At 57.0% G+C, this 27,134-nt stretch overlaps 1 protein-coding gene across 1 annotated transcript; it reads right to left on the minus strand.

Moving 5' to 3' along the window:
• Positions 1 to 16,980: 16,980 nt before the first annotated feature.
• TBX2 (T-box transcription factor 2) lies at positions 16,981 to 27,134 on the minus strand. Its single transcript, XM_039720915.1, has 7 exons — positions 26,113 to 27,134; positions 25,157 to 25,424; positions 22,616 to 22,762; positions 21,426 to 21,502; positions 21,179 to 21,348; positions 19,327 to 19,940; positions 16,981 to 18,526 (listed from the first exon to the last, which is right to left on the minus strand). The coding sequence occupies exons 1-7, from the start codon at positions 26,475 to 26,477 to the stop codon at positions 18,086 to 18,088; spliced, it is 2,082 nt and encodes a 693-aa protein (XP_039576849.1). The 5' UTR covers positions 26,478 to 27,134; the 3' UTR covers positions 16,981 to 18,085.

Below are 27,134 nucleotides of genomic sequence, written 5' to 3' on the forward strand. Positions count from 1 at the left end.
AGGAGTTCATAATTTTGGGAAAATCAGGCAGCCTTTTACAGCTTCTCACTGGCCTGGCCGGTTTTGAGAGCAGCTCCCTTGTCACCGAGGCACTGGAAGTGTCTGAGCTCTCAGGGAGCAGCAGGCTTGGTATCAATCTCCAAAAAGCTTCAGGCTCCAAAGCATCCACCAGGAGAAGGTGGTGAGCACCTGAAATCCCAGCACTGCACAGATTTATCCCCAAAGCCAAGGCCAGCAGGGCATCAGGCACCTGCTGGAGCACAGAGCAGGAGGAGACATTCCCACCACGAGGGCAAAAGTGGGAAAACTTCAGGTTCTTGCATCCTGCAGCGACCACAGCAGAGGATCCGTGTGGGGTGGGTGTGAGCCTTGCTTTGGGCAGTCTCTGTGCCATGCAGCAGCTCCAGGAGTCCTGTGGGAGATGGGATGGAGGCAGTGTTGGCTCTTTATAGCTGGACACCAGGAGGGAAATGCAGGGGGAAAAGGATGCACAAAGCTGCAGCTCATACAAGTAAACACTAAATGCATCCCAGGCTGCAGCTCACACACTCACATCCCTGTCCTGCTTGGGTGCCCCTGCCCTGGCTCCTGGTGGCACCACTGCCACCCCTCTGCCACCCTCTCTGTCCTGGACAATAAGGGGAGAGGGCACGACCTTGCAGGGTGTGGGCCACACTCAGCACTGGCTGTAAAAACCTGCTGTGGGTATAAACTGGGCAGATTTAGCGACTGTAGGGCCTTCTGTTCTTCCATACATCTCTGGACCATTTCCCCACCCCTTAAATGCTTTACATTATTTATTACATTTCATTTAACCCCAGCCACGTCCTCCAAATAAAATTTATTTTGCAGCTGTCATTCAGGTTTACTCCGGCCTTAACCTCGTAATCCTATTGATTCCCTCATTATTCTCAGAGTGGGGATTGATTTCATGCCTTCTGTGCTATGGAGAAGCCTTTGCTCATTAATCTCACACACATTTACAAACAGTCCATCCTGCTCATTCATTATTTTCTCCTTCCCTGACTCACGAGGTTCTCAGCTTGTCTGCTTTGCCTCCTGATTTTGGGGTGTGGATGGAGAGGGAATATAATGCTTGTCCTAAAGGGCATCCCCCTGCATCCTCACAGCCTGGATCTCCATGGCCAGAGGGTGATGGGCTCCCGTGCAGGGAATCTCCAGAAAATCCCCCAGATCCCTGCTCTGCATCACCTCTGGGACGTGTCCCAGGTCTGCATGAAACCACTGAAACCGCTGAAAAAGGGAACCAGAACAAATCCAGCTCAGGAAGGTCTCCAGATGAACACCCTGCCCTCACCCAGCAGCACCCACAGCCAGGCCACGCTGCCCAGGACCCTGCAGGGGCACTGCACAGGTGCCAGCAGTGCCTGCTGCTGGGCTTTGTGGTGCACACACGTGTGCACGCCTCCAGACACACCAGAGGTGTGTTTGTGGGGTGTGATCAATCATCCTGAGCATTTCATAGAGCCCCATCCCTGAGCACAGCACTGTACAGTGTGTGGAGGAAGACATGACCCCTGTCATGGAGGCTTAGAATAAAAAATGGGCAGACACTGTAGTTCAGACACGTAATAAATCCCCCAGAAGGGCCAATCTCAAATATTCCAGCTCTTTCTCCCTCTCCGTCCATAATATATAATTGTCTTTGCTGGATCAATACAGAGGGGCTTTGTGGAAGGAGCAGGTTTTAAGGGAAGATTAATGTAGTGAATTATGTATGCAGCTAGGAAGAATTCTAATATCCAACTTCCAGGAGGAGAAGGAAGGTCTGGGGGATCAAATCCTCCTTGCAGGGTGGGGACACAGTGCCTGGTGGTGCAGGCAGCCTGTGGGATGGTGGCAGGAGCCTTCCTGAAGGGGATGGATGGATGGATGGATGGATGGATGGATGGATGGATGGATGGATGGATGGATGGATGGATGGATGGATGAGGATAAACCAGAGTGCCTGGGCTGCATCCCTCAGCCCCACTGGGCTTTGGGGCAGGTTCTGTCCCACCACAGCTGCCCACGGGGCTGTGCACCACCTCACCCTCCAGACACAGCCAACAGGCAGCAGGGATGCTTGCCACTGGGATATTTGCCACTGGGATATTTGTTACTGGGATATTTGTCACTGGGATAGTTGTCACTGGGATATTTGTCACTGGGATAGTTGTCACTGGGATATTTGTCACAGGGATATTTGTCACAGGGATATTTGCCACTGGGGTATTTGTCACAGGGATATTTGCCACTGGGATATTTGTCACTGGGATAGTTGTCACTGGGATATTTGCCACTGGGATATTTGCCACTGGGATATTTGTCACTGGGGTATTTGTCACTGGGATATTTGTCACTGGGATATTTGTCACTGGGATATTTGTCACTGGGATATTTGCCACTGGGATAGTTGTCACTGGGGTATTTGTCACTGGGATATTTGTCACTGGGATATTTGCCACTGGGATATTTGCCACTGGCATATTTGCCACTGGGGTATTTGTCACAGGGATATTTGCCACTGGCATATTTGTCACTGGGGTATTTGTCACTGGGATAGTTGTCACTGGGATATTTGCCACAGGGATATTTGCCACTGGCATATTTGCCACTGGGGTATTTGTCACAGGGATATTTGCCACTGGCATATTTGCCACTGGCATATTTGCCACTGGGGTATTTGCCACTAAACAGCCATTATTTTTCCACAGCAAAGCCCTGTGATCATTTCTGGGCGCACAGACACCCCCCAGGCACTGCTCAGAGCACCCTGCAGAGGAATGTCCCCATCCCATGAACGTGCAGCCAGGCTGAGCCCCGGCTCTGTGAGCAGCCCAGGCCTGGCTGAGCCTCACCAGCAAGGTGTGCATCCCGGGGAGCACAGGGCTATCATATGGAATAAATTTAAGTGAATCAAGTTTTGATTAAATGCCATAAACGTGATTGATTTGGTTACATACCCTCTCCATGACGGTCTGTTTAATTTATTTTTTCATTCTGAGAAGGGATGTTGCATTGATCCCAAACATTAGCTTTGACTGCCACCATAAATTCCCATTTTAGGGCGACCTGCAGCAGCCTTATTAATATTTTTACACTTACCCAGCAGTTGCCAGGGTTAACCCTTCCACAACGTGCCCAAATTGTGCAGTGCTCTGGGGGCAGAAGGGTGACCTCAATGAGAACCAGGGGCTGCAGGAGCAGGGGAAAGTCACCTGCCTTAATGCCACCACTCCAAACCCTCCTGAACCTGCTCCTTGGACCCCTCAGGACCAGGGGGATCAGCACAAACCCTGAGGCAGCACCTCCACAAGGCATTTGGCAATGAAACTGTGCCCATGGCGTGTCCAGAGTGGGCTGTTTGCTCTCTGAGATCCCACAAAACCCAGCACACCTCTCACCCTGCCAGCCTCTGGACCAACACTTCCACACATTTCCTCACAGCAGCTTCTATATCTTTCTTTTATCAAGGGTGGGAAAAAAAAAAAAAAAACAACAAAAAAAACCCCAAAAAAAACCAACCCCCCCAAACCTGCCCAAATATCTTTTTTTTTTATATTACTAATAAATTGGAAGAATGCTTTATGTTTTCAATATATTTTCAATTTACTGCCATGGTCAGTATCTTGGTTGCTATGTGTATTTTATAAGCAACATCAATGATAACCAGATTTAGCTGTTGGTTTCTCCATAAATACTGTGTTATCCACCAAAAGTTATCTCTGGGAACACAGTGTCATTAAAAATAATGCTGAAAATCATCAGGGAAACACCAAAAGCAAAAAAAGAATAAATCACTTCCAAGCACATCTTGGAGATACTGGAATTTCTGAGGGTTTATTTGGAAGATAAGCTGATTTTTAACACATATTTTGGACAGATCCTGCAATCCCAGTGTCCACAAAACCCTCAAGTAACACATGAGCTCACTGCAGGCTCTCCCTGCCCGAAGCAGAAAGGGTTTCTTACACTCAAGACGGTGACAAAAGACACTTGGAGCCTGCCCAGCTCTCACCCCTGGCAGGTGGGACTCTCACAGCACGGAGTCCTCAATATCATTCCTGTCTCTTTTGTGGTTCTGTATCGTTCCTTTCACAAAATCCCAGGAGGGTTTGGCTTGGAAAGGACCTCCAAGATCATCTCACTGCACCTCCCACTATCCCAGGCTGCTCCAAGGCTCTGAAGAGCTGAGCAGGACAAGCACGTGGGGGTATCTCTGAATGCTGAATTCTTCAGCAGAAACATTCTGCTGTCCTCCCTCCAACCCAATTAAGCTGTATTTAATTGCAAAGCACATCCCCCCTATTTTCATATCTGGGCTGGTGGCTCACAGTGAGGAGTCAGGTGCAGCAAGGACTTCACTTAGGATTAAAATTCATTTAAGATTAAAACTTTTACCTGCAAGAGCCCAGCCCAAGAAGGAGCTGAGCCAATGGAGGGACCTGACCTCAAGGAGCCAAGCTGGAAAAGCGTTGCTGTGTCCAGGCTGGGCTTTGTGCAGGAGCAGGAGCAATGCACTGCCACCTTCCTTCTGCTGGAGGAGAGCAGCACAAATTCACCCAAATTCACCCAAATTCACCCAAATTCACCCAAACTCACCCAAACCCACCCATCCCCTTCAGGCCAATTTTAGCCTCGTTGCAGACAGATTTCTCACTCAGCTCAGCTCTGTTTTATGAGCTGGACAGTTTGTTCTCACTGAAGTCAAGTCCATCTTTCCAGGGTGCTCTGGAGTCTGGGAGGTCAAGGGAAAACTTCCAAATCTCTCAGCAAATGACCCAGCACAGCCTGAACCACCACAGCTCCATGGCACTTCAAATGCCAACAGTGCCCAGCTCTCCCCAGCCAACACCTGCTGAGGGGTTGTATTTAATTAGTGAATTAATGAATTAATGAATTTAATTAATGAATTAATGAATGCTCTGTGGTAAATTCACAAATTATGAATGACAAACTTCCCAGGACCCTGCAAATATCACACAGGAGATAAATCATCACATCACCAGCTGCACAGGGGGAGTGGGGATGGGTGCTGGCACCCTGGGAGTCCAGTGAACCTCATGCTACAGCCCTGGAAACACAAAAATCAACACAAAGCCGTGGCAGCATGAGGGGTTTGTCTCCCTTCACCCTCAGCAGAAGGCAGAAAAGCCTCAGCTCAACAGCAGCAGAGCATTTTCCCATGGTATTCTGCCTTTCTTGCTTAAAAAAAAAAAAAAAAGAATTATTTAAAGGTTTCATAGCCTCTTTTCATCTAATATTTAACGTGCAAGAGTTTCTGCATGCCCAGGTTAGGTAAACATTAGAGAAGATTGTTTATAGAAATTATATACAGAGCGGTGCTGGTTTAATTTATCAAAAAAGGTTTTGTTGAAATGAATTCATTTTACAGTGAAACCCACTTAAACCTGTTGAAGGAGTGACCCTGTGGCAGTGAACCTGTTTGTGCCTCACCCCAGGGTGAGGCACACCATAGAATCTTCCAGAATAAATATCCCCTGCTCCCCCAGAGCGTGGGACAGGGCTGACACAAACTGTGCCAAGGACAGGGATGCCAGGCCCCACAGGGCATGGGGGATGTGCCCTTGGACCCCACAGGGGAATCTGGCCACCCCTGCAGTGGTTTAATGCTGCATGCACCCCTCTCGTAGGGATGCATTGCAGTGCTGTGGGGAAATGCAGGGGAAACACTGGGGAAATTCAGGGGAAACGCAGGGAAATGCAGGGGAAATGCAGGATAAATTCCGGGGAAATGTAGGGGGAATGCAGGAGAAATTCTGGGGAAATGCAGAGGAAATGCCGGGGAAATGCAGAGGAAATGCAGGACAGGGAAATGCAGGATGGAGAAATGCCGGCTGGAGAAACCCAGGCGAAAGGCAAGAGAAACTCAGAGGAGATGCAGGAGAAATGCGGGGGAAATGCAGGGGAAATGCAGGAAAAATACAGGGAAAATGCAGGATAAATACTGGGGAAATGCAGGGGGAATACAGGAGAAATTCTGGGGAAGTGCAGGGGAAATGCAGGACAGGGAAATGCAGGATGGAGAAATGCAGGGGAAACACCGGGAAAACACAGGAGAGATTCAGAAGAAGTGCAGGGGAAATGCAGGAGAAATGCAGGGGAAACACAGAGGAAACCAGGGGAAGTGCAGGGGAAATGCAAGAGACATTCAGAGGAGATGCAGGAGAAATGCAGGGGAAATGCGGGGGAAATGCAGGGGAAATGCAGTGGGAGTGCAGGGGAAGTGCAGGACAGAGAAATGCAGGGGAAATGCAAGAGAAATTCAGAGGAGATGCGGGGGAAATGCAGGAGAAATGCGAGGGAAATGCAGGGGAAATGAGGGGGAAATGCAGGGAAAATGCAGCTCTAGCAGGGATGAGGGATGGGGAAAACCCTCCAGCTGTGCCTGCCCCTCAGCTTCACCGGCCACTGCTGCTGTGCCATGGATCGATTGCTGTTGCTGTTGATCACTGCCCTTATCAGGCTCTTTTTTGGGAAATTAACAGAAACAACCCAGTAGCCGTTCTTCCCTTCCCCCGAAACGTCCTGCGGAGCGGGCAGAGGCAGAATCTCTGCTCTCGCCTCCCCTCTGCTGGCTCCAGCAGCACTCGGCTCACGGCTGCCTCTGCTCCTCTCTTTTTTAAAACTTCAACTCGGGGAGGACAAACCAGGGCTGCAGAGCAGAGGGGGAAAAGCCCACCAGCATCCCTCCCTCGTGGCACAGGTCAGATTAACAGGGGGAAATTAATGCTAAACAGGGGTTTAAGGGAGATGAAATGCTTTGGGAATGAGCAGATGCATTAATTTGCAGCGTGTGGCTTTAAGAGTTAATCTCAGTCCGGGAAGAACATTCGTTCATTCATCCATTGAGAGCACGGCCAGGTACAGGGCTTTGTGCACTTCCCACAGTCTGGCCTAAAGGTATTTATAGTCTGGAGCTGGGGGAAAGAAAACAGAGAAAAAAAGGGAGGGATAAAGGAAACTGTGCTTTGGAAGCAGTCTATGCAAAATCCACCAAGGCAGAATTGTCTCGTTAACAGAGGGAGCAATTTGAAATTATATAGGAAAGGTGGATAAAACCTGGAAAGCATAAGAGCCAGCTCTGATTTCAAAGTCCGTGGGAGCATTCCAAGGCAGAGCTTTAAAATTAGAAACAGCATGCAAAGGTACTTTTCCATTGAAATGTCATGTTTTCCTTGAAAAGGGCTTTTTCCATCTCGGGAACGCGTTTTGTCACCGAGCAAAGTGCACTTCTCCCACCAGACCTGCTGAGGCAAAAACTCTGGGAGAAAATAGAGAATCACATCCGGGGGCTGGCAAACAAATGAAGGCCAAGGAGAGAAGAGGCTGGGCAGGACATTTCCATCAGGGAGCTCTGCAGCTCCTCCTGGGCTCCTGGCGCCTCTTGGCCCCTCTGCTCTCTGTTTGTTTTCTGCCTGGAGCCAAATTCAGATGCTGCCTCCAGCTTCTGCCCAGAGCACCAGGCGGGGTGAAGTCACTTGTGCGTGGTCCAGGAGGGAGCAGATCCCATTCCCAGCTGTCATTTGGGTGCAGGACAACTCAGGACAATGGTCCCTCTGTGGTGGGGGTGATCCACCAGCACCCTCCGAGCTGTGACAGCCACAGCCACCACCCTGATGGCCAGCTCAGTGACAGCTCTGCTGGACATTGCTGTTTCCAGGTGGCCCAAGTGCCAAACCCCACAAACACGCTCTGTGGGAGCCCCTTGTGTCCCTCCATCACTGGGTAAGTGACAGTGGTGCCACCAACCACCCCACTCGTGCTCATCCCCAGCCACACCACAGAGAGCCGCGGGGGAGAGGAGGAAATCCAGCAAAGTGGGAATGTAAAAAGGAGATGCAAAACCCCGAAATCCAGCAAAGTGGGAATGTAAAAAGGAGATGCAAAACCCCGAAATTCAGCAAAGTGGGAATGTAAAAAGGAGATGCAAAACCCCAAGTGGTGCCTGGCTTAGCAGAGACCCACTGCAAGGCTGAGCTCAGCAGCGGGACAGGAAGGGTCTGGAGGAGGATCCCCTGAACCGTGAGCCCCACAAAGAGCCTGGTCCAGAGCAGCCACGAGCACACGGAGGGAGCAGGCTGCCAGAGCAGGGGGGTGATGGAGGCAGCCCCTGCACATGTCACAGCTCCTGTCGTGGCTGTGTCACAGCCCCTGTCCGTGTCACAGCTCCTGCCCGTGTCCCTGCCCCTGTCGCAGCCCCTGGCTGTGTCGCAGCCCGTGCCCATGTCGCAGCCCCTGCCGTACCCATGTCGCAGCCTTTGGCTGTGTCACAGCCCCTGCCGTGCCCCTGTCACAGCCCCTGCCCGTGTCACAGCCCCTGCCCGTGTCACAGCCCCTGCCCATGTCACAGCCCCTGCCCGTGTCACAGCCCCTGCCCGTGTCACAGCCCCTGCCCGTGTCACAGCCCCTGCCGTGCCCGTGTCGCAGCCCCTGCCCCTGTCACAGCCCCTGCCCATGTCACAGCCCCTGCCCCTGTCGCAGCCCCTGCCCCTGTCACAGTCCCTGCCCATGTCACAGCCCCTGCCGTGCCCCTGTCACAGCCCCTGCCCATGTCACAGTCCCTGCCCCTGTCGCAGCCCCTGCCGTGCCCGTGTCGCAGCCCCTGCCCCTGTCACAGCCCCTGCCCATGTCACAGCCCCTGCCGTGCCCGTGTCACAGTCCCTGCCATGTCGCAGCCCCTGCCGTGCTCCTGTCGCAGCCCGGGGCCGGCCGGTGCCCCGGGGACACGGCCCCGGCCGCACAGCCAGCCCCGCTTTGAAGCCGTGCCGAGGCTGGCGGCAGCGCGGGGCTGGAAGAAGATGGTTTTTAAACTGGGAGCGAGATGAAAAGAGCCGGCAGCGATGGGAAGGGCGGCTGCGGGGCTGAGCTGCTTTCTCATGCTCGCTTCCCCCGGGCTGCTCCGCCACAGAGCGAGTCCCTGGGGACCCGAGCCCCCTGCTTTCTCAAGCCCTGCTGCCTGCCCCGCTCCTTTCTGCTCACATCTCTCCTCTGCCAGGAGGTGAAGCAGCAGCAGAGATGTAAAAAGCAATTTTTTTATCATTAAAAGTGCTGTGTTGTTTCCTGCCAGGAGCCCAAGCCTGGTCGTGCAGCAGCAGCCGAGGTGCTGCCGTGGTTCTGGAGCAAGGGAAACTCCTGTGCTGCTTCCTGGAGAGATTTGGGAGGAGAAATGGGAGACAGGAGGGTGGCACTGCCCAGGAGTGGGCCGCATTCAGCAGGCATGCACAGGAGAAAATGAATTCCTTTTCCCAAAGCATTCCAGGCTAAATCTACTATTCCCATGTTTTCTGAGCACTGATCACCTCTTCCACTACACCCCTAATGGAACATGCTATAAAATCGTGCCCAGACAGCCCCATTCCCCACGCTGCCAGGGCACCAGGCAGCCCAGAGCAAGAGCCAAGGGAAAGCAGAGCTGTCTGGGGCACAGCAGAGCACAGAAATCACCCCGTGCCTGTTGCTCAACAGGGGAGACACCCCTGGGCATCATCAGCTGCATCATTGCTCCAACAGAGCAGCCAAAACTTTAAATCAGGTTTAAAATACCCAAGGACCTTGAATGGCTTTTTACCTATTAGATTCCTGCTCTCCTGTGCATTAGGTGTAATGGAAATGGTTCTGAGAAAAGCAAACCCAGAACGCCACGGCTCCTTCTTCTTGGAAAGAATTTCATTGCTCCTCGCCTGCACAGAACCCCTGTGAGGGGCATTAGGAGCACAGGAGGCCAGGAGAAGCACGGATCTAATGAGATTTGTGCTAATTCATGTGATTGTTTATAAGAACCACGCTGCTCTAAGCCCTTTAAGCCACTCTGGCTGGCCAGGACTATCCCAGCCCCGGGCTGCTCCTGGCCGTGCACCTTCCAGAGCCTGAGGTTTGCTCAGAGCAGCTGGGCACACATTTTTCCTGGGAGAACACAGAGAAATCTTTGCCATTTCTCCTAAGCAGAGCCCTCAGTGCACTCTCAGGAAAACAAATCTCCCTGTGTGTTGCTGAGGATGCCCTCCCTGCCCAGCGCCAGGCTCTGATTCACGAGCTGCACCCCTGTGAGCTCTGCAGTGCAGCAGGGACAGCAAAGCAGGAGCAGCCCCAGGCCTTCCCTGCATCCTGCAGCTGCCAATCCACCACCTCTGGGCTCCTCACTGGGTTCCCCATCAACAATTCCCAGTACCAAGTGGGTGTTGCAGGGACAAACCCTCCCAGTAACTCGCTCCCTGCCCCAGATCCCACAAACTGGGAGCTGCTCAGAATTTCCTCCCACCACCCTGCTGGAACAAACTGTTGTTGTGTGTTCCCTTCTCATTTTCTTCGTTCCTTTCCTCGGCTGAAGATTTTCTGAGCCATCCTCTCTTCACCCCAGCCAAGCACGAGGTTACCCCAGCAATCAGCCCCGTGGTGCCAAAGAGTCTGCACCGACCTCAGCCCCGGCCCTGGGGGAGCCAGACACAAAGAGGGGTCTTTAATCTCAGATGTGCTGGCTGATAATCTGCTCTGCAGTTTGCAGATAGGGCAGTCTGGGCCCTCCCAGGCTCCAGGGACACCAGGGAGGGCAGGGGGAGGCAGGACCACGTCCAGGCCTTGAGCTGCTTCGTGCTTCCAAGCCACCCACAGCTCGTGTGGCCACCAAGGCACCCGGACGTGATCCTGTGCCCCCAGAAGTGGGAGTTTTGGCCTTGGATTTGTGTAGCAGTCACTTGGGAAATTATAAACAGCCCTTTCCCATTCCAGAAGGATCACAAGCATTGGGGGGAGTCTCAGAGTGACTTGCAGAGGGGAGCAGTGAGATGGGGATGTGGGATCCCCCTCCCAGTCCTGAAATGGGGTCCCAGCAGAGCACCCCAGGCCACAGGCTGAGTGTGTGAGCTGCCAAAGCTATTTTGTGCCACAAGGAGCCCCACTGGGCTATCCCAGGGTCAGGGTCCCTCCAGCCATCCCTGCCTGGGGTCCTGGTGAAGCCCAATCCAGGGCTCCCCGTGGTGGGGGGCTGGCTTGGCTGCTCATGCCCTGCCCCACGCTTGACCAAGACCACGCACAACACCCCCCAGCCACCCCAGTGAGAGGGACTCCTCCTTTTTGATAATCCCAAAAGCAGGAAAGCATCCCCCTGTCCACGTGGGACAGGAGCCTCCCCCCAGCCAGGGAGGGAGCAGAGCATCCCCTCTGCCCAGCTCTCCCAGCATTTCATGCAGGCAAAGGGCTCAGACAGCCGGAGGGATGCTCTGTGCTTTAAAACAACAGGGGAAAGCCAAAACAAGCCAGCTGGAACAAAATCCCTGCAAACGCTCCCTCTCGTGGAGGCTGGCTGCTCTCCTGCTGGCTGCCAGACCAGGAAAGGTCCCAAAACTGTCCCCAGGATGTTCCATGTGGGAACAAAGGGGGCTGGGGACACCCTCCCCTCGCAGCATCCTCAGGGTGCCCAGTGGGATCTCAGGAGTGAGCAGGACACAGCAGGCATGGGATGGGGTGAGCTCGGAGCTGGGGGCACGTCTGAGTCCATCACTGAGGATCCTGGGTGCCTTTGGGGCTTTATCAGCCAAATTTCTGTCCCTTCTCCCTGCTGGGGGCAGAGGGAAACCCCAGGAATTCCTGTTGGCATTGGCCTTGGCTGAGCCCCACAAGGAGTTGGCCTCTTTTAAAGCCATTTTGAGGGTGTCCCCAAGGCCTGGAAGGGGAGGACAGCTCGAGCTGGCCCAGGGACAGCAGCACTGCAGTGTCTCCAGCAGCTCATTATTTCCCAGCCTGGGGAATTATTTCCCAAAAGTCTTTAACTGATTCCCTCCAGCCACACAGGATTTTTGCACTGACAACACCTTTCTGCTGGGAACCCAGCCAGGATCTCCACAAGGTCATTTTGCAAAGACAATTAGGTAGTCCCTCGACAGCGCTGTCTCATTTTAATTAGATCTTATTTCCAAAGAATTACTGAGCGCGCCAGGCCCAGGGCTGGAGGCAAGGGCCATTTACAGGAATCAATGGGAAGCAAAGGACAGATGTACCTGTGCTCCCAGCAATGCCAAGGGGAGAGGAGCAGCCTTTCCTGCATGATTTCATCCATTAATTCCCCAGGCAATGGAAGACGTTCCGTGCAGAACACACAGCATCTCTGCTTCCAGCTGCTTGGAGGGGCTCGGAGCGAGTATTCCCTGCATTCCAAGGGGCTCTGGAGGTGCAGTGGGTGAGTTTTTAGCAGAACCCACGAAGGTGGAGAATGATCCAGCCAGGTCCTCGACAATCCACCTGACAGCTGCTCAATGGACACATGAACAGAAAAAGGGAACAGCACCCACACAAACGCCCCAGAAAGGTGCAACATGGCCGTGCAGGCGGCAGGACAGATGGACAGATGGACGGGAGGGCGGGCACAACGCGGGGTTCCTGCCACAGATCCCCCACTCCTGGGGGCTTCAGGAACCCAAACCCTGGGCATCACTGACAGTGCTGCTCATATGCTCTGCTGCCTCCGGGGAACCCTCTGGGGACCCCCGGCAGGGGCTGCACCACCGGAGAACCCTCTGGGGACCCTCTAGGACCCCCAGAACCCTCTGGGGGCACCCGGGACCCTGTGGGACCCTTGGAATCCTCTGAGACCCCAGGGAGCCCTCTAGGACCCCCGGAACCCTCTGGGGGCACCTGGGACCCTGTGGGACCCTTGGAAACCTCTGGGACGCCCAGGACCCTTGGAATCCTCTGAGACCCCAGGGACCCTCTGGGGACCCTCTAGGACCTCCGAGACCCTCTGGGGACCCTCTAGGACCCCCGGGACCCTCTAGGACCCCCCGGGACCCCCGGCCCGGCCGCGCTCCCGGGGCCGCCCCTCGGCGCGGAGCCGCTTCGCCACCTGGCGGCCGAGCCCGGGACAGCGCCGGCATTCCCGGTTTGGGGCCGGGGAAAACCGGGATTGGGATTGGGATTAGATTTGGGCTTGGGTTTGGGTTTGGGTTTGGGCTTAGATTTGGGTTTGGGTTTAGATTTAGGTTTAGGTTTGGGCTTGGGTTTAGGTTTGGGTTTGGGTTTTCTGCCACCTCCCAGCCAAGCGGTGCCGCTCCCGTGCCGCTGGCCCGGGCTGGGAGCGGTGTTCCCCCCCCAGCAGAGCAGCGGAGGGGGCGGCCGGGCTCCGGGCTTGGGTTCGGGCTTGGGTTTTCTGCCACCTCCCAGCCAAGCGGTGCCGCTCCCGTGCCGCTGGCCCGGGCTGGGAGCGGTGTTTCCCCCGCAGCAGAGCAGCGGAGGGGGCGGCCGGGCTCCCCCCGCCGGGAGCCTCGCTCATCCCGTCGGATGTCCCGAGCGGAGCCTCCTCCCTTCCCGGCGCGGCTCCGAGGAAGGCTTGGGAACGGCCCGGGCGGGCGCCGGGGGGCGACGGACCCGGCTGTGCCTCGCCATCACCCGCCGCTGTAAACAACCGGAATAAACCGAGAGCCTCCCCTTTCCCCTTTCCCACCCTGCCCGAAGAGCAAGGACGGAGCAAACGGTGCCTGCGGCTAAGAACCGGCTCCGTATCAAAATAAACAGCTGCTTTTTCACTGATAATGCCTTTGCCCCCCCTCCCCTCCGCCCCCCAGACACCCACACGGATCAAAGCGGCTCTGGGAACCTTGTAGCAGGGAACAGCCTGGCCGGCCGCTCCTTCCCACAGCCCCGGCCCGGGACAAGGACCGTGCCCCGCGCGGGGAACGGGCCAGAACCGGAGGAATGGGGCTAAGAAACCTTTGAGATGGGGGTGCCCGCGGGAAGGACCCAGGCAGAGGGTCCGGGTGCTCAGACAAGGGGGATTCTCACCGGCTGGGCTCACACCGGGGCTCCCCGCACAGCCCCATCGCTCCCGGGCGGCCGCAGGTGCGGAGCCGCGGCCGCGCATCCCGCCCCGGGCGTGCAGGTGGCGGGGATGTCCGGCCGGGACCGGGGCCGGCGGTGGCAGAACCGGCTGTGGAGAGCCCGCCGGGGCCCCGCCGCTGCCCTCTGTCCATTGATCCGCCATCGGGAGCCGCAGACACAGCGGCGGCCCCGCGGCTGATTTGGGGCTCCGGGGCCGTGCCCGCGGCCGCGCCCCCTGCGCTCCGCGGGGAGCGGGGCCCTAATTGGGAGCGGGGCCCTAATTGGGAGCTCGGCCCGCTCCGCTTTGTCCCGGGTGCGGAGGCAGCGCGGCGCCAGCCCGACAGAAGGAGCTGCCGCCCCACCGCCCACCCGCGCCCGTTCCGTCCGTCTGTCCGTCCGTCCTTCCCCGACGGCCGCACCCCGCGCTCGCACGGTCGGGAGCGGCAGATGCTCGTTGAAAATTCCAGTGAGGGATTTGATGCTGTGTGTGGCAGGCCCTGGGCTGGAGCAGCTCCTGGTGGGGGGCAGGGTGCTGGCACCGCGGCGTGCCCAGCTCCACGGCAGCGTTCTCAGACCCTCGCCCCTCCTGCAGCTTTCAGTATTTCAGGGGAGCTTATAAAAAATGGAGAGCGACTTTTTACACAGACAGGGCAAGGGAGATGATTTTAAACTAAAGGAGGTGAGATTTGGATTAAATGTTGGTGGGAAATCCTCCCCTGTGAGGGTGGCGAGGCCCTGGCACAGCTTGCCCAGAGAAGCTGTGGCTGTTCCATCCCCGGGAGTGTTCAAGGCCAGGTTAGATGGGGCTTGGAACAACCTGGACTGGTAGAAAGTGTCGCTACCCACAGCAGGGGCTTGGAACATGACAGGTTTTAAGATTCCTCCCAACCATTCTTTGGTTCTGCTATTCTGCCCCACGTCCATGACCCAAAATTCACAGTGGCCCTGTGGTACGACACGAACACAGGGCCCAGCTGAGGGGCGAGGGGTCCTGCAGAGCCCCCCTGGGCTGCCCAGGGACACGATCCGTGTCCCCCTCTGCAGGGCTGCGGGATGCTCTGGCATGAGCTCGCGTTCCTGTTTACAAACACCCGCCCATGGAGCCCTTCCAGCAGCGCTATTGTGCCGCTCGGCAGCTCGGCCAAGGCAGCCGGGCTTTGTCCAGCAGCCCCACGAAGCCCTCAGGGCAGCTCTGCTATTTTTAGTGCCTGGCCAAGCACCTCGTGCATTCGGCTGAAGAAATCCAGAACTCACCACTCACCTAGTGGAGATTTTGGTGGGTGAGGACCTCGCTGCTCTGGTGACACAGCACCAGCGTTCAGGTGGTAAAACACCAGCTCCAGGCAGCACCAGAACACCCAGAACTTTATTTTTGTGACTCAGCAGTGGCCGCAGTGGCACGGCCAAGGGGCAGAGCAGCAGAGCCATGGGGGGGCCGAGCCGGGTGTGCCCCCGCGGGGCCTCCAGCGCCTTTCCACAGCTGAGGAAAAGCAATCCCAGCACAGTGCGTGACTAATCGGTAGCTGCTCATCGAGCTGCTTGAATGGGGCTTCTCAGAGCCTGGGGAAGGCCAGGGCAGGCGTGGAGCAGCTTGGCTCCTGCTGAAACAGCCTGGCTGGGGGGCAGGCCCTGCTCCCTGCCTTTGGGCACTGCTCCTCGGGGTCACTCATGGACCCACAGAACACTTTTCCCCTCCCCAGTGAAGAGGGGCTTTGTGGGCAGGTTGGGATTGTCCTGCTTGGTCCCCAGTCCAGGATGGGTGACAGGGCTGTCCTGAGCTGCCAGGATGGCAGGAACCCATCGTGAGGCTGCCCCAGCATGTTCTGCAGCACTGTCACCATCTCCCCATTGTGATTCTCCCAACCACCTGAGCCAAAATCCAGCCTGGATGGATTAGGGGGAAAATGGCCAGAGGAGCCCCTACACTGGCACAGCTTGTGCCCCCTCACTGAACACAGAGCCCATTAAATTGCTGCTCATCCTGAGCCCTGTTTATTCAGAAATAATCCTGCAAACCTCAGTTTAATCACCACACTTCCTGAGGAAGGCATCCCCACCCCGTTGGTCCCCTGCGAGCAGAAATAACCACAGAGGCAACATCTCCTCTCCCCCGCCCAGGAACCCACCCCACACCTCTCCTCGGACTCTGGGGGGTTCAGAGCCCCTTCCGTGCCCGCGGGGGAGGCCGAGGAGGAGCCGGGCCCGCCCCGTCGGGGCTGCGCGGCGGCGCCAGCAGAGGGCGCCCTGCGCCCGCCCGGGAATGGGACCGGCCGGGAAAGGAGGGATCGCTGCTCCTTCCCCCGGGAATGGCCGGGAAAGGAGGGATCGCTGCCCGGGAATGGGACCGGCCGGGAAAGGAGGGATCGCTGCTCCTTCCCCCGGGAATGGCCGGGAAAGGAGGGATCGCTGCTCCTTCCACCGGGAATGGCCGGGAAAGGAGGGATCGCTGCTCCCACTGGGACCGGCCGGGGAAAGGAGGGATCGCTGCTCCTTCCACCGGGAATGGCCCGGAAATGAGGGATCGCTGCTCCTTCCACCGGGACCGCGATCCCGCCGGGGACCGGGACTGGCTGAGCAAAGCAGGAATCCCGGCTCCGGGCGCGGGGGCAAACGGGGGCATTTAAAGCCCACGGCGGCCCCATCCCCGGCGGTAGCGGCACGCCCGGGTCGCTCCGTCACCATCCCGGACGGCACCGGCGTGCCCGGCCATCCCTTCCCCGTCACCCCCTCCCCGTCACCCCCTCCCCGTTATCCCTCCCCGTTATCCCTCCCCGTTATCCCTTCCGCCGGGCCGCCGGTGCCGCTCTGCCCCGCTCGGTCCCGGTGCCAGCAGCGCTCCCCGCCGGTCCCGGAGCTTTGCCGGCTCTGCTTTGCCCCGGGAACCCGCGCAGGGTCCCGGTGCCGCTTCCCCTCCGCCCCCGCGCACCTGCCCCGCGGTGAATCCCGGGGGGCCGCGACCCCCGACGGGCAGAGCCGGCGGGTCGTGCCCTGCGAGGCCCGGGGCGTTTCGGGCTTCCCCCGCCAGCCGCGGAGGCTCCGCGCAGCGCGGAAGGGGCGGCTCCCCGCGCTGCGCACCTGCGGAGGAGCCCGGCCCCGACGGGGCGGAGCGGCCGCGGGAATGAAACAGGCGGGAGGCGGCAGGACTTCTCCGAGTAGAGGGTTTTTTTTATTATTGAAAGATGTGAGAATTCATCAAAACTGAACAGACAGATACCCGAGTAACCAGCACGTTGCAAATCATGTATCTTTTTATTTTAAAACAAATATAGAGCACAGTCCTGTGATATTTAAATTTATTATACTTTTTTTTTTTGTTCTGGAGTGAAAAATAAAAACCTGAGGTTTATTCCTGCATTCTCTATACCCCGCACTGTAACAATGTTTTAGTTACGTTTTGGATTCGTTAGTTTATTTTTTTCCTTGCAAAAGTCCGTTAAAGGATTGAAATCTTAGTTTTAATGACTCCAAAAATTGTTTTATCAGTGGCACATGATTGTCCTAGAGAACAGGCGGGATAAACAATATTTTAAAACACAGAGAAACCGATATCTCCTTCAATCACAAAGAGCTAAATAGTTTTCATTTACAATATATATGTTCATGTAAAATGAAAAAAACAAAAAAACGAAAAAAACTTAAATGCGAGGAGTTAAACTCTAAATATTATGTACACACCAATGTACAACTCTGAATAAATTAATACCAATTTGCATATTCTGGGATCCTTATAGCTTATTTACACAAATTACCATTTATTTCATAAATATCTGCCCAGGTACCCACGAGGCTCCCCCCGCCGTGCCCGCCCTGCTCGGCGGTGGCTGCCGAGGCGGTTTGCTTTCCATCTTCCTTTTTCTTATCTCTCTTTTTTTTTTTTTTAAATTTTTAAATTATTTTTTCCTTCCCCCTCCCCTCTCACAGATGAGGGTTTGGCCCCTCTCGCTCCCCACCGGAGCAGGGGCCGCCCCGTCCATCAGGAGTCTCGGCACCAGCTCCTCACCCTGCCCGGAGCGGGGGGCTGGGGGGTCCTGGGGGTCTCGCTGGAGCGGGGGGAGCCGCTCCCAGCCCCACAGCCGAGGGGGAGTGGGCAAGCCCTGCGCTCCAGCTGCCCCTCCTGGCTCCGGTGGATCCTCACGGCCGGCAGGGTCCATCCCTCCGCTGCAGCACCCCGCTCCCTGTCTGCTCCCGGCAATAAATATTTCTACTGTGCTGTACAAAATACCAGTGCTTGTCCGCCCCGCCGCCCCGCCGCTCACTTCGGGGACTCCCTGCCGGGCGACAGCTCCCGCTGGCTCTCCAGCCCGCTCACCAGTCTCTGGATGTTCTGCAGTTCATTGAGGGACTCCTTGAGCGAGCCCTTGGGGGAGGCGGCGGGGCGCTGGCCGCCCCCCTTGTGCACCTCGGGCAGGGGGCTGGACTCGCGGCTGCTGCCGGCCTTGGAGCCCTCGGAGCCGGGGTTGAGGCTGGCGGGCAGGCCGGTGGTCAGCAGGTTGGTGCTGGGCGGGATGGTGACGGGCAGCTGGTAGGGGCTGAAGCGCAGGCGGGGCCGGCTGCTGCCCAGGAAGGGGTTGCGGGACAGCGGCCCCGCGGCGGCAGCGCTGCTGGCCGGCATGGCCGAGGCGGCCGCGGCGGCCGCTGCCATGTAGGTGTAGGGGTAGGGGAAGAGTCCGCCGAAGGTGGGCATCGGGATTCCCTGGGGGGAGAGAGAGAGAGATGTCAGATTGTCAGCATGCTCTGCTGCCTCCGCGCTCCTGTGTGCCCCGCCACGGATGGGTTCCCAAAAAACGGCAAAGATGGAACAGCTCGGTGTCACCCTGAAAAGAGCGTGGGGTATATGTGTGGCTGAGGGAGGGGGAACAGCCCCTTCCAGCCCATCCCGAGCCAGGCTGGGCACACTGAGCACAAACCCCTGAGATCTGCCCCATCCCCTCCCCGCACGCTGCCTGTGCAGCATCACAGCCCCGTAACCGCATTAAAACACATTGTTAAGCAGGGTGGATAAATTAGGGGAGTTCAAAGACATCTTTATGTATTCCATCAGAGCAGATGGGAAAGGCAGCACCAGCGCAGGCACTGTGGGAGCACTTCAGAGCTGACAGGAAGACAGGGAGCTGCTGGATGGGGACAGCCAGGTCAGGCAGGGCCACAGCTCCTGACTCTGCCCTTGACTATGGAGGAGCCACAACAGCTGCACAAAAACTGAGATTCCTTCTCAAATCAACCCCAAAGACGCCTTCAAAATGTCCTCCGTGCTCTGCCTGTGCCAAATCTGGTAACAACTCAGGGGTGTGTCACCCCTTGTCCCTGTGGGCTGCAGAGGGGACCAGCAGCTCCTTCCCTGCAATGGGGCCACCCTGGATGTCCCCACACTGGGGGTGACACTGGCCAGGCCTGACCTGCATCATCCCTCAGGGAGCTTTTAGGGAGGACATGAAGAGGAGATTCCAGCGCCCCACTGGACAGCAGGGGTAGGGATGGGGACACAGGGCTTACCTGAGAGGCCAACATGTGCTGGGAGAGGTGGAAAGGGAAGGGGGTGGCCGTCCCTGCTGCTCCCGGGGCGGACGAGAGGGCTCCGTTCTCCAGGCTGCCCCCGCCGGTCACCGAGGCCAGCAAGTGTCCCATGCCCATGGCAGAGAAGGCGCCGGGGGCCATGGCAAACTGTCCTGGGTGGATGAAGAGGGGCTGCCCAGCGCCCAGCGGGCTGAAGAACTGCTGCCCATGGAGGCCGGAGAGCGCCAGGCTCTGCAGGTGCCCGGTGCTCAGGTGCGGGGGGCTGTCCGTGTGCACCATCAGCGGGGCGAAGGCCTCCTTGCCCAGCCCGCCGCCCTCCGTGTCCTTCTTGCCCGGCTCCGTCTCTTTCCTCCTTCCTTCCACCTTGTCCTTCTCCAGGCCCCGTGTGCCGAACAGGCCCTCGCCAGGAGCCTCCCGGGGGGACGCTCCGTCCTTGCCTTTCTCCGGGCTGTGCCTCTCCTTGCCCCGCTCCTCCGGGCACCGGGGGCTGCCGCGGGGCGTCGCGTCCTCCGCGCTGGGGCTGGCTGCTGCCACCGGCCGCTCCTCCGGCACCTTCTCCACCTCCGTGTCGCTGTCAGCCCCTGGCTTCTCCTCTGCAAGGAAGGGCACAGGGTCAGAGCAGAAGCGCCCAGGGGAGGCGAGGAAGGGGTCACTCACAAGAGCCCCGGTGTCAGGGGGAGGTTGGGCAGTGAGATCGTTATTAATGGGAGAGACTCGGTTTTGGGGGCAGAAATGGGTCCTCGTGCCATGGTCACTCTGGGGAATGGGGGTCAACGGCAGCAAGCCCTGTGGATGTGGCAGACAGGAAAAGCATGTTCGATGGAGAACCAGAATCTGTGACATCTCTCTCCTCAGCTGCGAAGCCCAAGCGGGAGCGGAGCGGGGACGAGGAGAGCGGGCAGTGGGCAGCGCAGGAGGAAATGGTCCTGCGTATATTTAATTACATGGAGCTGATTGCCAGTGCACCGTGGATTTATTCCAAACGTGCAGGTTGAGACAGGTTAAAGAGGCAGTTTTAAGGCTGGGAGCATGGTACGGACTTCTCTAAAAAGGACTTTAATTTAAAAAACCCCATTGAGTTCTCAGAGGAGGCAGGGGGATGCGAGGCGAGGGGCTGGCGAGGGCGAGGGGAGCTGAGCCCTGCCTGAAAGGCTCCACTAAACGAGAAAAGCCTTTTGGTGCGGGTGAGGTGAAGCTCTGCAGGCTGGGGCAAATATTCGGGGAAGCCTTTGAAAGTGGAGAGGGGTGTAATAAACCCTCCCTGCAGCTCGGGGCGGGGGGTTGCAGTTTTGATGAAGGTTTGCAGGGAATCGAGTTGGTGGAAAGTTTAAAGAGCAGATTGATAGTGCGGCGAGACAAAACCCAGCATCGAACCCAGCAGCGTGGGAGATGCTGGTTTATTTCCATTTACCAGCCTGAAGCCCTGAAGTTACAACATTTTTTTCCTCTTTCAAACGTATGAATTATTTTTCTTTTCTCTTTTTTTCTGTCTTTTTTAGGGGAGTGTGAGATTCCCATGGAAGGCAGGGCACGCCGGGCTAACATGGCGAGCACACAGGCTGCTTTGCCATTTCTTCTTGTATAATTTAAATACAAGACATCAGGTGGATAGAGCATCAAATATACATTCAAAAGAAAATACATAAAGAAAAAACCCCCAAACATTGCAACTCCTGAATGCATTTTGCCTTTCCTCTATTTTTATCCTTTTGAACCCTCGTCTCCCCTGGGCGCATCCCCATCTTTATTTCCCCCAATATTTTCCCTCGCTGCCCGCATGAAATCAGAGCGTTTGGGGACATTTGGGGACCGACGGCGACTGCTGCCTCACCTCTGCCGCTGCCCTTGAGGCGCAGGGGGCTGGGGAGGGCGCCCACGGGCGAGTGCAGCGCATCGCGCACGGCCGAGGGCTCGCACGACGAGGCGTCCGACTCGCCGCCGTCGCGGTCGGGCTTGCAGGGCTCCTCGTACATCCGCAGGGACGGCAGGGACAGCTGCTTCCTGCGGGACAGAGGCAGCGTCGGGCACCGGCCGAGCCCCCGCGGGCGCGGGGCCGGGGGGACGGGCGCGCCCCTTACCTCTTCTCCCTCCGGCCATTCCCCGTGTCCCGGAAGCCTTTGGCGAAGGGGTTGTTATCGATTTTCAGCTGCGTGATCTGCCGGGGGGAGAAGGAGAGAGGGGGCGGTGTGAAGGAGCCCCGGCCGCCCCCTCTCCCCGCCGCCGTCGGGGAGCGCAGGGTGCGCGGCGGAACCCGCGTTAACACACCGCACGCTTTATTAAAAATGATGCTGAGGTTTGGGCTTGAATTATTAATAGCGTCTTAATGATAGGAAGTTATTTTTCACGGCCCCCCGGAGGGAAGATGGCGACTGAGCTGCGCGGCGCTGGTTAAAAGCTATTCTTATCCCTCCCTGCCACGGGCTGCTGCGACATCAGGGCGCTCAATAATGCATGGCCCTGAACCACGGCCCCGAGAGGGGATCGGGAAAAGACCCGGCTGGCCGGCCCCGCCGCGACCCCCGGCCCGAGCATCCCCCGGCCCGAGCATCCCCCGCCCGACGGGGCCCACGGCCGGCGGCGGCCGCGCAGACAAAGTGCTCTTTAATCGATTGTGACTCTTCGCCATAAACTTTACGAGGGAAACAAGCCCACCAGGACCCTCAGACAGAGCTGTCAATTAGCATCAGCAGCCAGGGGTGGAGGTGGGGGTCAGCTTTTGGGTTAAAACACACGCAGAACCCTTGGAAGGGGACGGCAGGGGCTCTGCTCCCCATCGAGCGCTCCTGGCTCTGCCTGCTCGCAGGGTGACACTTGCTAAATCACGAAAGCAACTAAAATTAGCTTATCTGCCTCTGTTTTTTGGCTCCTCCAGAGCCCTGGGCACCTTCTTGGTGAGGCTGCCCAGGCCTGGTGCTGCTCTTCACCGCCTGGGCCTGCAGCAAAGACCCCACAGCCCAGAAAGGCACAACAAACTCCATGGGGGAATTATTAGTAGTAATAATAAAAATAATAATAACATAACACTAAAAGTAGCGATAATAATACAAGCAGTATGAGGGTGCATCCTACTCTGAGGGCTTGAGGTTTAACCTTTCTACTGTTGCTGGGTTTTGCCCCCAAATATCCTCGCCAACACGCACACACAGAAAAATACCCTGATACAGGGTAAGGGATGGGACAGGGGTGACGACAGGGAGAGGGACAGGGACAGGACGGGGATGGGGACAGGACAGGGGGAGGAACAGGGCCAGGGGCTGCCCGGCCATACCTTGTCGTTCTGGTAGGCAGTGACGGCGATGAAGTCGGTCTCGGGGAACACGTAGGTGCGGAAGGTGCTGTAGGGCAGCTTGAGGATGTCGTTGGCCCGGACGATGTGGAACCTGGGCTGGTACTTGTGCATGGAGTTCAGGATGGTCTGGGATGGGCGAGAGAGCACAGCCCGCGGCTGCCGTCAGCCCCACGCGTCCAGCTCCCTCCCGAAAAAACACCCTTTTCTCCCAAAAACATCCCCCAAAAAATACACCACTCAAATTCACCGAGAGGAAGCAATGCCAGAAGATTTCTTTTTTTTTTTTTTTTTGTTGATGCCATTGCAGGATCTGTCCCCAAAGAGGGAGGTCAGGGAACGCAGGCAGAACAGCATCTTTGCGGGTGTTAAGCACGGCAATAAAGCAGCAAAAAGGATCTCCCAGTTTTATTACAACCCTGCGAACGCGAGGCGACTTTTCGACACGTTTCTCACCGCTTTTCATATTTCCGTCCTTAAAAATAAATTACTATCCCTCACCACCACAAAAAAAATAATGTTAAAAGGCTCTGGGTGAGTGTCGGGGGCGGCAGGAGCCGGTGCCAGCCCCAGGCAGCTCCTGCGACCTGAAAGGAGCGTTTCACCACGAGCCATAGCAAATTTATGTCTCGGAGCAACGTTGCAGAAGGAACAGACTTTTTTTTTTCCCCTTTCCAGCCAGGTGTCTGAAAGCCTCGCCAACACTCCAAGCCGTTTTCTACCCTTTCGTTTTATTTTTTGAGTTTGGTTTGTTGGTTTTTTTTTTTTTAGTAAAACCCGAATTCCCCGCGATTTGGCTGAGGATTTTTGGAAGCGGCTGAACGCTCCAAGCCGCGCCCCTGGGGCCGCTCCGACCCCTTGCCCCTCGCTGCCTGCTTTCCTGCACGATAGCTTTTAAATAATTCCCCAACCTGCTGTGGTCGCACTGAAATGCAGAATTCACTGCCCAGAATTCGTAGAGGGACGGCGAAAGCTTGAGTAATTATTGTCAAATAACATCAGCCAAATGGCTAAATAATTATCACTTCATTTCGGTTTAGAAGGTAATAAAAAAAATCCCCCCCTTTTTTTTAACCCAAGCAATAATCACCTGCTGATGAACTGTCGGATTGCTGTTATATTGATATAATCTAGATGGGATTTATCATAAAAATGGTGCAAAAAGTCTCATTCAGGCGTGCAAATCTGCATTCCTTTAAAAAAATAATCATCCCTCTCTGACCAGATGGGCACTGGCTAAACCCTCATCTCGCAGATTTAACAGTCCGGATTTTGGACAACGACAGATACCAGAAATCTTTAATTGAAGGAGGCGAACCGTTAAAAGCGCTGAATCAAACTAGTTTTTCACCAGTACAAAAAAAAAGAAGGTATTTTTTAAACTCCTTCTCTATCGATTTACCTTTCTGGCTATAAATAACCTCGCAATGTATTATTTAACAAAGACGCTGTTTCCTGCCTTAAGAGAAAAAAATAAAAATGAGAGGGGGAAAAAAAAAAAAAAAAGAAGAAGAAGAAGAAGAAAAAAGAGAGAGAGAGTGGAAAAAATACAGAAGGGAAAAAATAAAAAAGAGAGGGGAAAGAAAGTTCTCCGGGAGGTGCGGAGCTGCTCGGAGCTCCCCGCCCGAGCGGGTCCCGCAGCCCCGGCGCTCCGCCGGGCCCGGCTCCCCGCTAATTACCGTATCAGCAGCGCTGCACGATGAACTTTCCCTTTATCGCCCTAAACGCTGGCTCGGAGGAAGGAGAGCTGCCTGGGATTTCCCCTCCGTGCATTCCCGCAGGATCGCGCTCCCCTCGCCTTCTGACCCCGCTTTCTGCGGCTCTCTGCATGGCCAGCGCTCTTTTCTCTCTCCCTGTCTTTCTTTTCTCTCTCCCTCTCTCCTTTTCCTTTCTTTGTTTGTTTTGGTTGGTAGCTTTTTGGCTTAATTCCTTCGTTTTGTTTCACCTCCTTTAGGTGATGCAGATACCATCAGGAGGGATGTAAACAGAGGGGTTTTCAGAGGCAGATGGTGCCAACAATTCCAGCCCTTCTCCCGCCTGCGGAGCCCAGCGCAGGTGCCGCCGGGCCCGGCTCCGCTCGGTCCGGGGGGCAGCGGCGTCCCCAGCCCGGCCACCGCCCCGTCGGGGCTTCCCCGCACACCCACCTCCCAAAATTCCCGTTCCCGCAGAGCCTCCAGGGCTGGCCAGGCGCAGCACGACAGGCCGGGGGTGCGGGAGGCAAGGGGAGCCCGAGCTGCCCGCAGCCCAACCCTCCTTCTTCCCCCGGAGAACCGGAGCTGCCCCTCGGTGCCGGGCGGGACCGGGGGCTGCGGGGCAGCCGGGCCACAGCAAGGCCTGGCCGGGCCCGGCCGCTCAGCCCGGCCCGGCTGGGGGAGGCTCTAAAGCCTCGCGTTTGACCCGGGGAGATCACGGGCAGACCCTGCACCGAGCCAACCCCGCACCGGGCAAACCCCGCACCTTCCCGGGGTCCCTGCCCGGGGTCCCTGCCCGGGGGGCTCCGCTCTGCCCCGCAGCCGCACTTACAAAGCCGTGCTTATCCGAGATGTTGTTGGTGAGCTTGAGCTTGTGAAAGGCAACAGGTTTGGCCATCCATTGCTCGCCCGTGGCCGGGCTGTCGGGGTGGATGTACATGCGCTTGGGCATCTCCGGGTCGGCCTTGCCAGCCACCATCCAGCGCGAGTTGTGGAATTTGTACCGGCAGTCGTCGGCCGCCACTATATCCATCAGCAAAATGTACTTGGCCTTCTTGTCCAGGCCGCTCACCCGCACCTTGAACGGGGGGAACATCCTCCTGCGGAGAGACCCAGAGCGGTACAGGGCTGCCCCCGCCCGCCGCCGACCCCCGACGGCCCCGGTCCCACCGAGCCCCCGGCACCGCCCGGCCCCGGCTGCTGCTCCCAAACCACCATCTTTTAGTTCAGCTCGCTGAGGATTCCCAGCCTTCCTCAGGTCCCACCTCTTCTCATCCCCGCCGTGCTGCCCACACCGTGGCAGAAAGCGGGGAAAAGCTCAAAAAATCCCATTTCGGGAAATAAGGGGAGAAAATGTATTCTTGTTTTCCTCTATTTCTCTGCCCTTCGCCGAGCCGCTCGCTCAGCACCTCGGGCTGCCTCCCCCGGGCCCGGGGCCACGGGCAGGGCCGGGGACGACCCCGGACGTGGGGAAAGTTTGGCAGGAGGGAAGGAAGCGGCGGGAAGCGGCGCAAAGAACGGGAGCGGGGGGTGTCGAGCGCTCAATTAACGCGCACGAATTTAATTCGCGATCGCGCTCGGAAAAGTAGTAATGGGAGGCGGGGGAAGCGGTGACGGGAAAGCTCGGAGGAGCAGCGGGGAAACACATCCCAAAAACTCCAGGGATCGAAAGTCCCGGCGTTAACTCCCGGGGACGGGTGGGGAGCGGGATGGAGCGAGGGGCGAGGGCGCTGCGCGGCCGCGCAGGTGCGGGGCGGGCCGGGGGCGCTGCGCGGGGCCGGCTCTTACCTCCCGGACTTGGTGATCACCATCTCGGTGCCCAGCTTGTGGAACTGGTCCCAAAGCTCTTTGGCTTCCAGCGTTACTTTGGGGTCGTCCTCGACCTCCTCCTCGGGTTCCAGGCTTTTGAGCGAGCGCAGATGGGCGGCTTGGTGGTGGTGTCCCAGGGCCGAGACGTGCAGCCCGGCCTCGGCCGCCCCGGCCAGCCCCGGGTCCGGCATGGGCTTCGCCAACGCCGCCGGAGGCAGAGCCAGAGCCGGGAAAAAGGACGGCTGGGCGGCCGCGAGGAAAGCGGACATGGGGAAGTCAGCCGGCCGGGGTGCGTGGAAGGGGTGGTAAGCCATGGCAGTCCCTGGGAAGGCTGGATCTCTCATCGGTGCATCCACAAATCCAGGAGAAAAAGAGGGATTCCCTTTACAAAAACGCGCGTGTGTGTGTTTGTTGGGTTTTGGTTTTTTTTTCCCCTCTCCTGCCCGGCGAACTCGCTCGAGTCTCTGGGAGAGGAAGGAAAATCAACAGCACACACACAGTCTCCAAAAAAAAAAAAAAAAAGGCATAAAAAAAGAGGCGAAAATCAGCCGAATTAGATTCGGGATTAAAAAAATTAAAAATTAAAAATAAAAAGAAAGAAAAAATAAGAAGAAAAAAAAAGGAAAAGCGAAGCAGTTCCCGGCTCCTGGGACTCCCGGTCTGCGGAGGGGAGACAGTAGGTCCTTATTTTTTGTTGTTGTTGTTGCAGCGAGGGAGAGCGAGCGAGGGAACGAGCCCTCCCAGGAAAGTCCTTCCCGACACTAAAATAGAAACAAAAGCCGGCTCGGGGCTGCGCGGGGCTGCGCGGGGCGCGGCGGAGCAGGGGCGGCCGCGCTGCCCTCACACCCCCGCGGGCCCGGGCTGCGCCCCGGCGGGGCCGGCCCCGCTCCGCGCTCCGCGCTGCGCGCTGCGGCTCCCGCTGCTCATGGCCAAAGGAGCCGAGTGGGAGCGGTGAGATCTTGTCCTGATCTCTGTAAAACTGTGACTATCTCACATGTCCT

Source organism: Passer montanus, unplaced genomic scaffold (assembly GCF_014805655.1).
Source record: "Passer montanus isolate IOZ18808 unplaced genomic scaffold, ASM1480565v1 scaffold44, whole genome shotgun sequence".
Taxonomy (NCBI): domain Eukaryota; kingdom Metazoa; phylum Chordata; class Aves; order Passeriformes; family Passeridae; genus Passer; species Passer montanus.

Bases quoted from the DNA above. Each gene is read 5' to 3' on its own strand.
- TBX2 (XM_039720915.1), bottom strand. From the start codon at position 26,477: ATGAGAGATCCAGCCTTCCCAGGGACTGCCATGGCTTACCACCCCTTC. The intron at 19,941-21,178 runs GTGAGGCAGCAG...CCTTCCTTGCAG, and splicing joins CCTCAAGGGCAGCGGCAGAG to AGGAGAAGCCAGGGGCTGAC. The intron at 18,527-19,326 runs GTAAGCCCTGTG...CTCTCCCCCCAG, and splicing joins AGCACATGTTGGCCTCTCAG to GGAATCCCGATGCCCACCTT.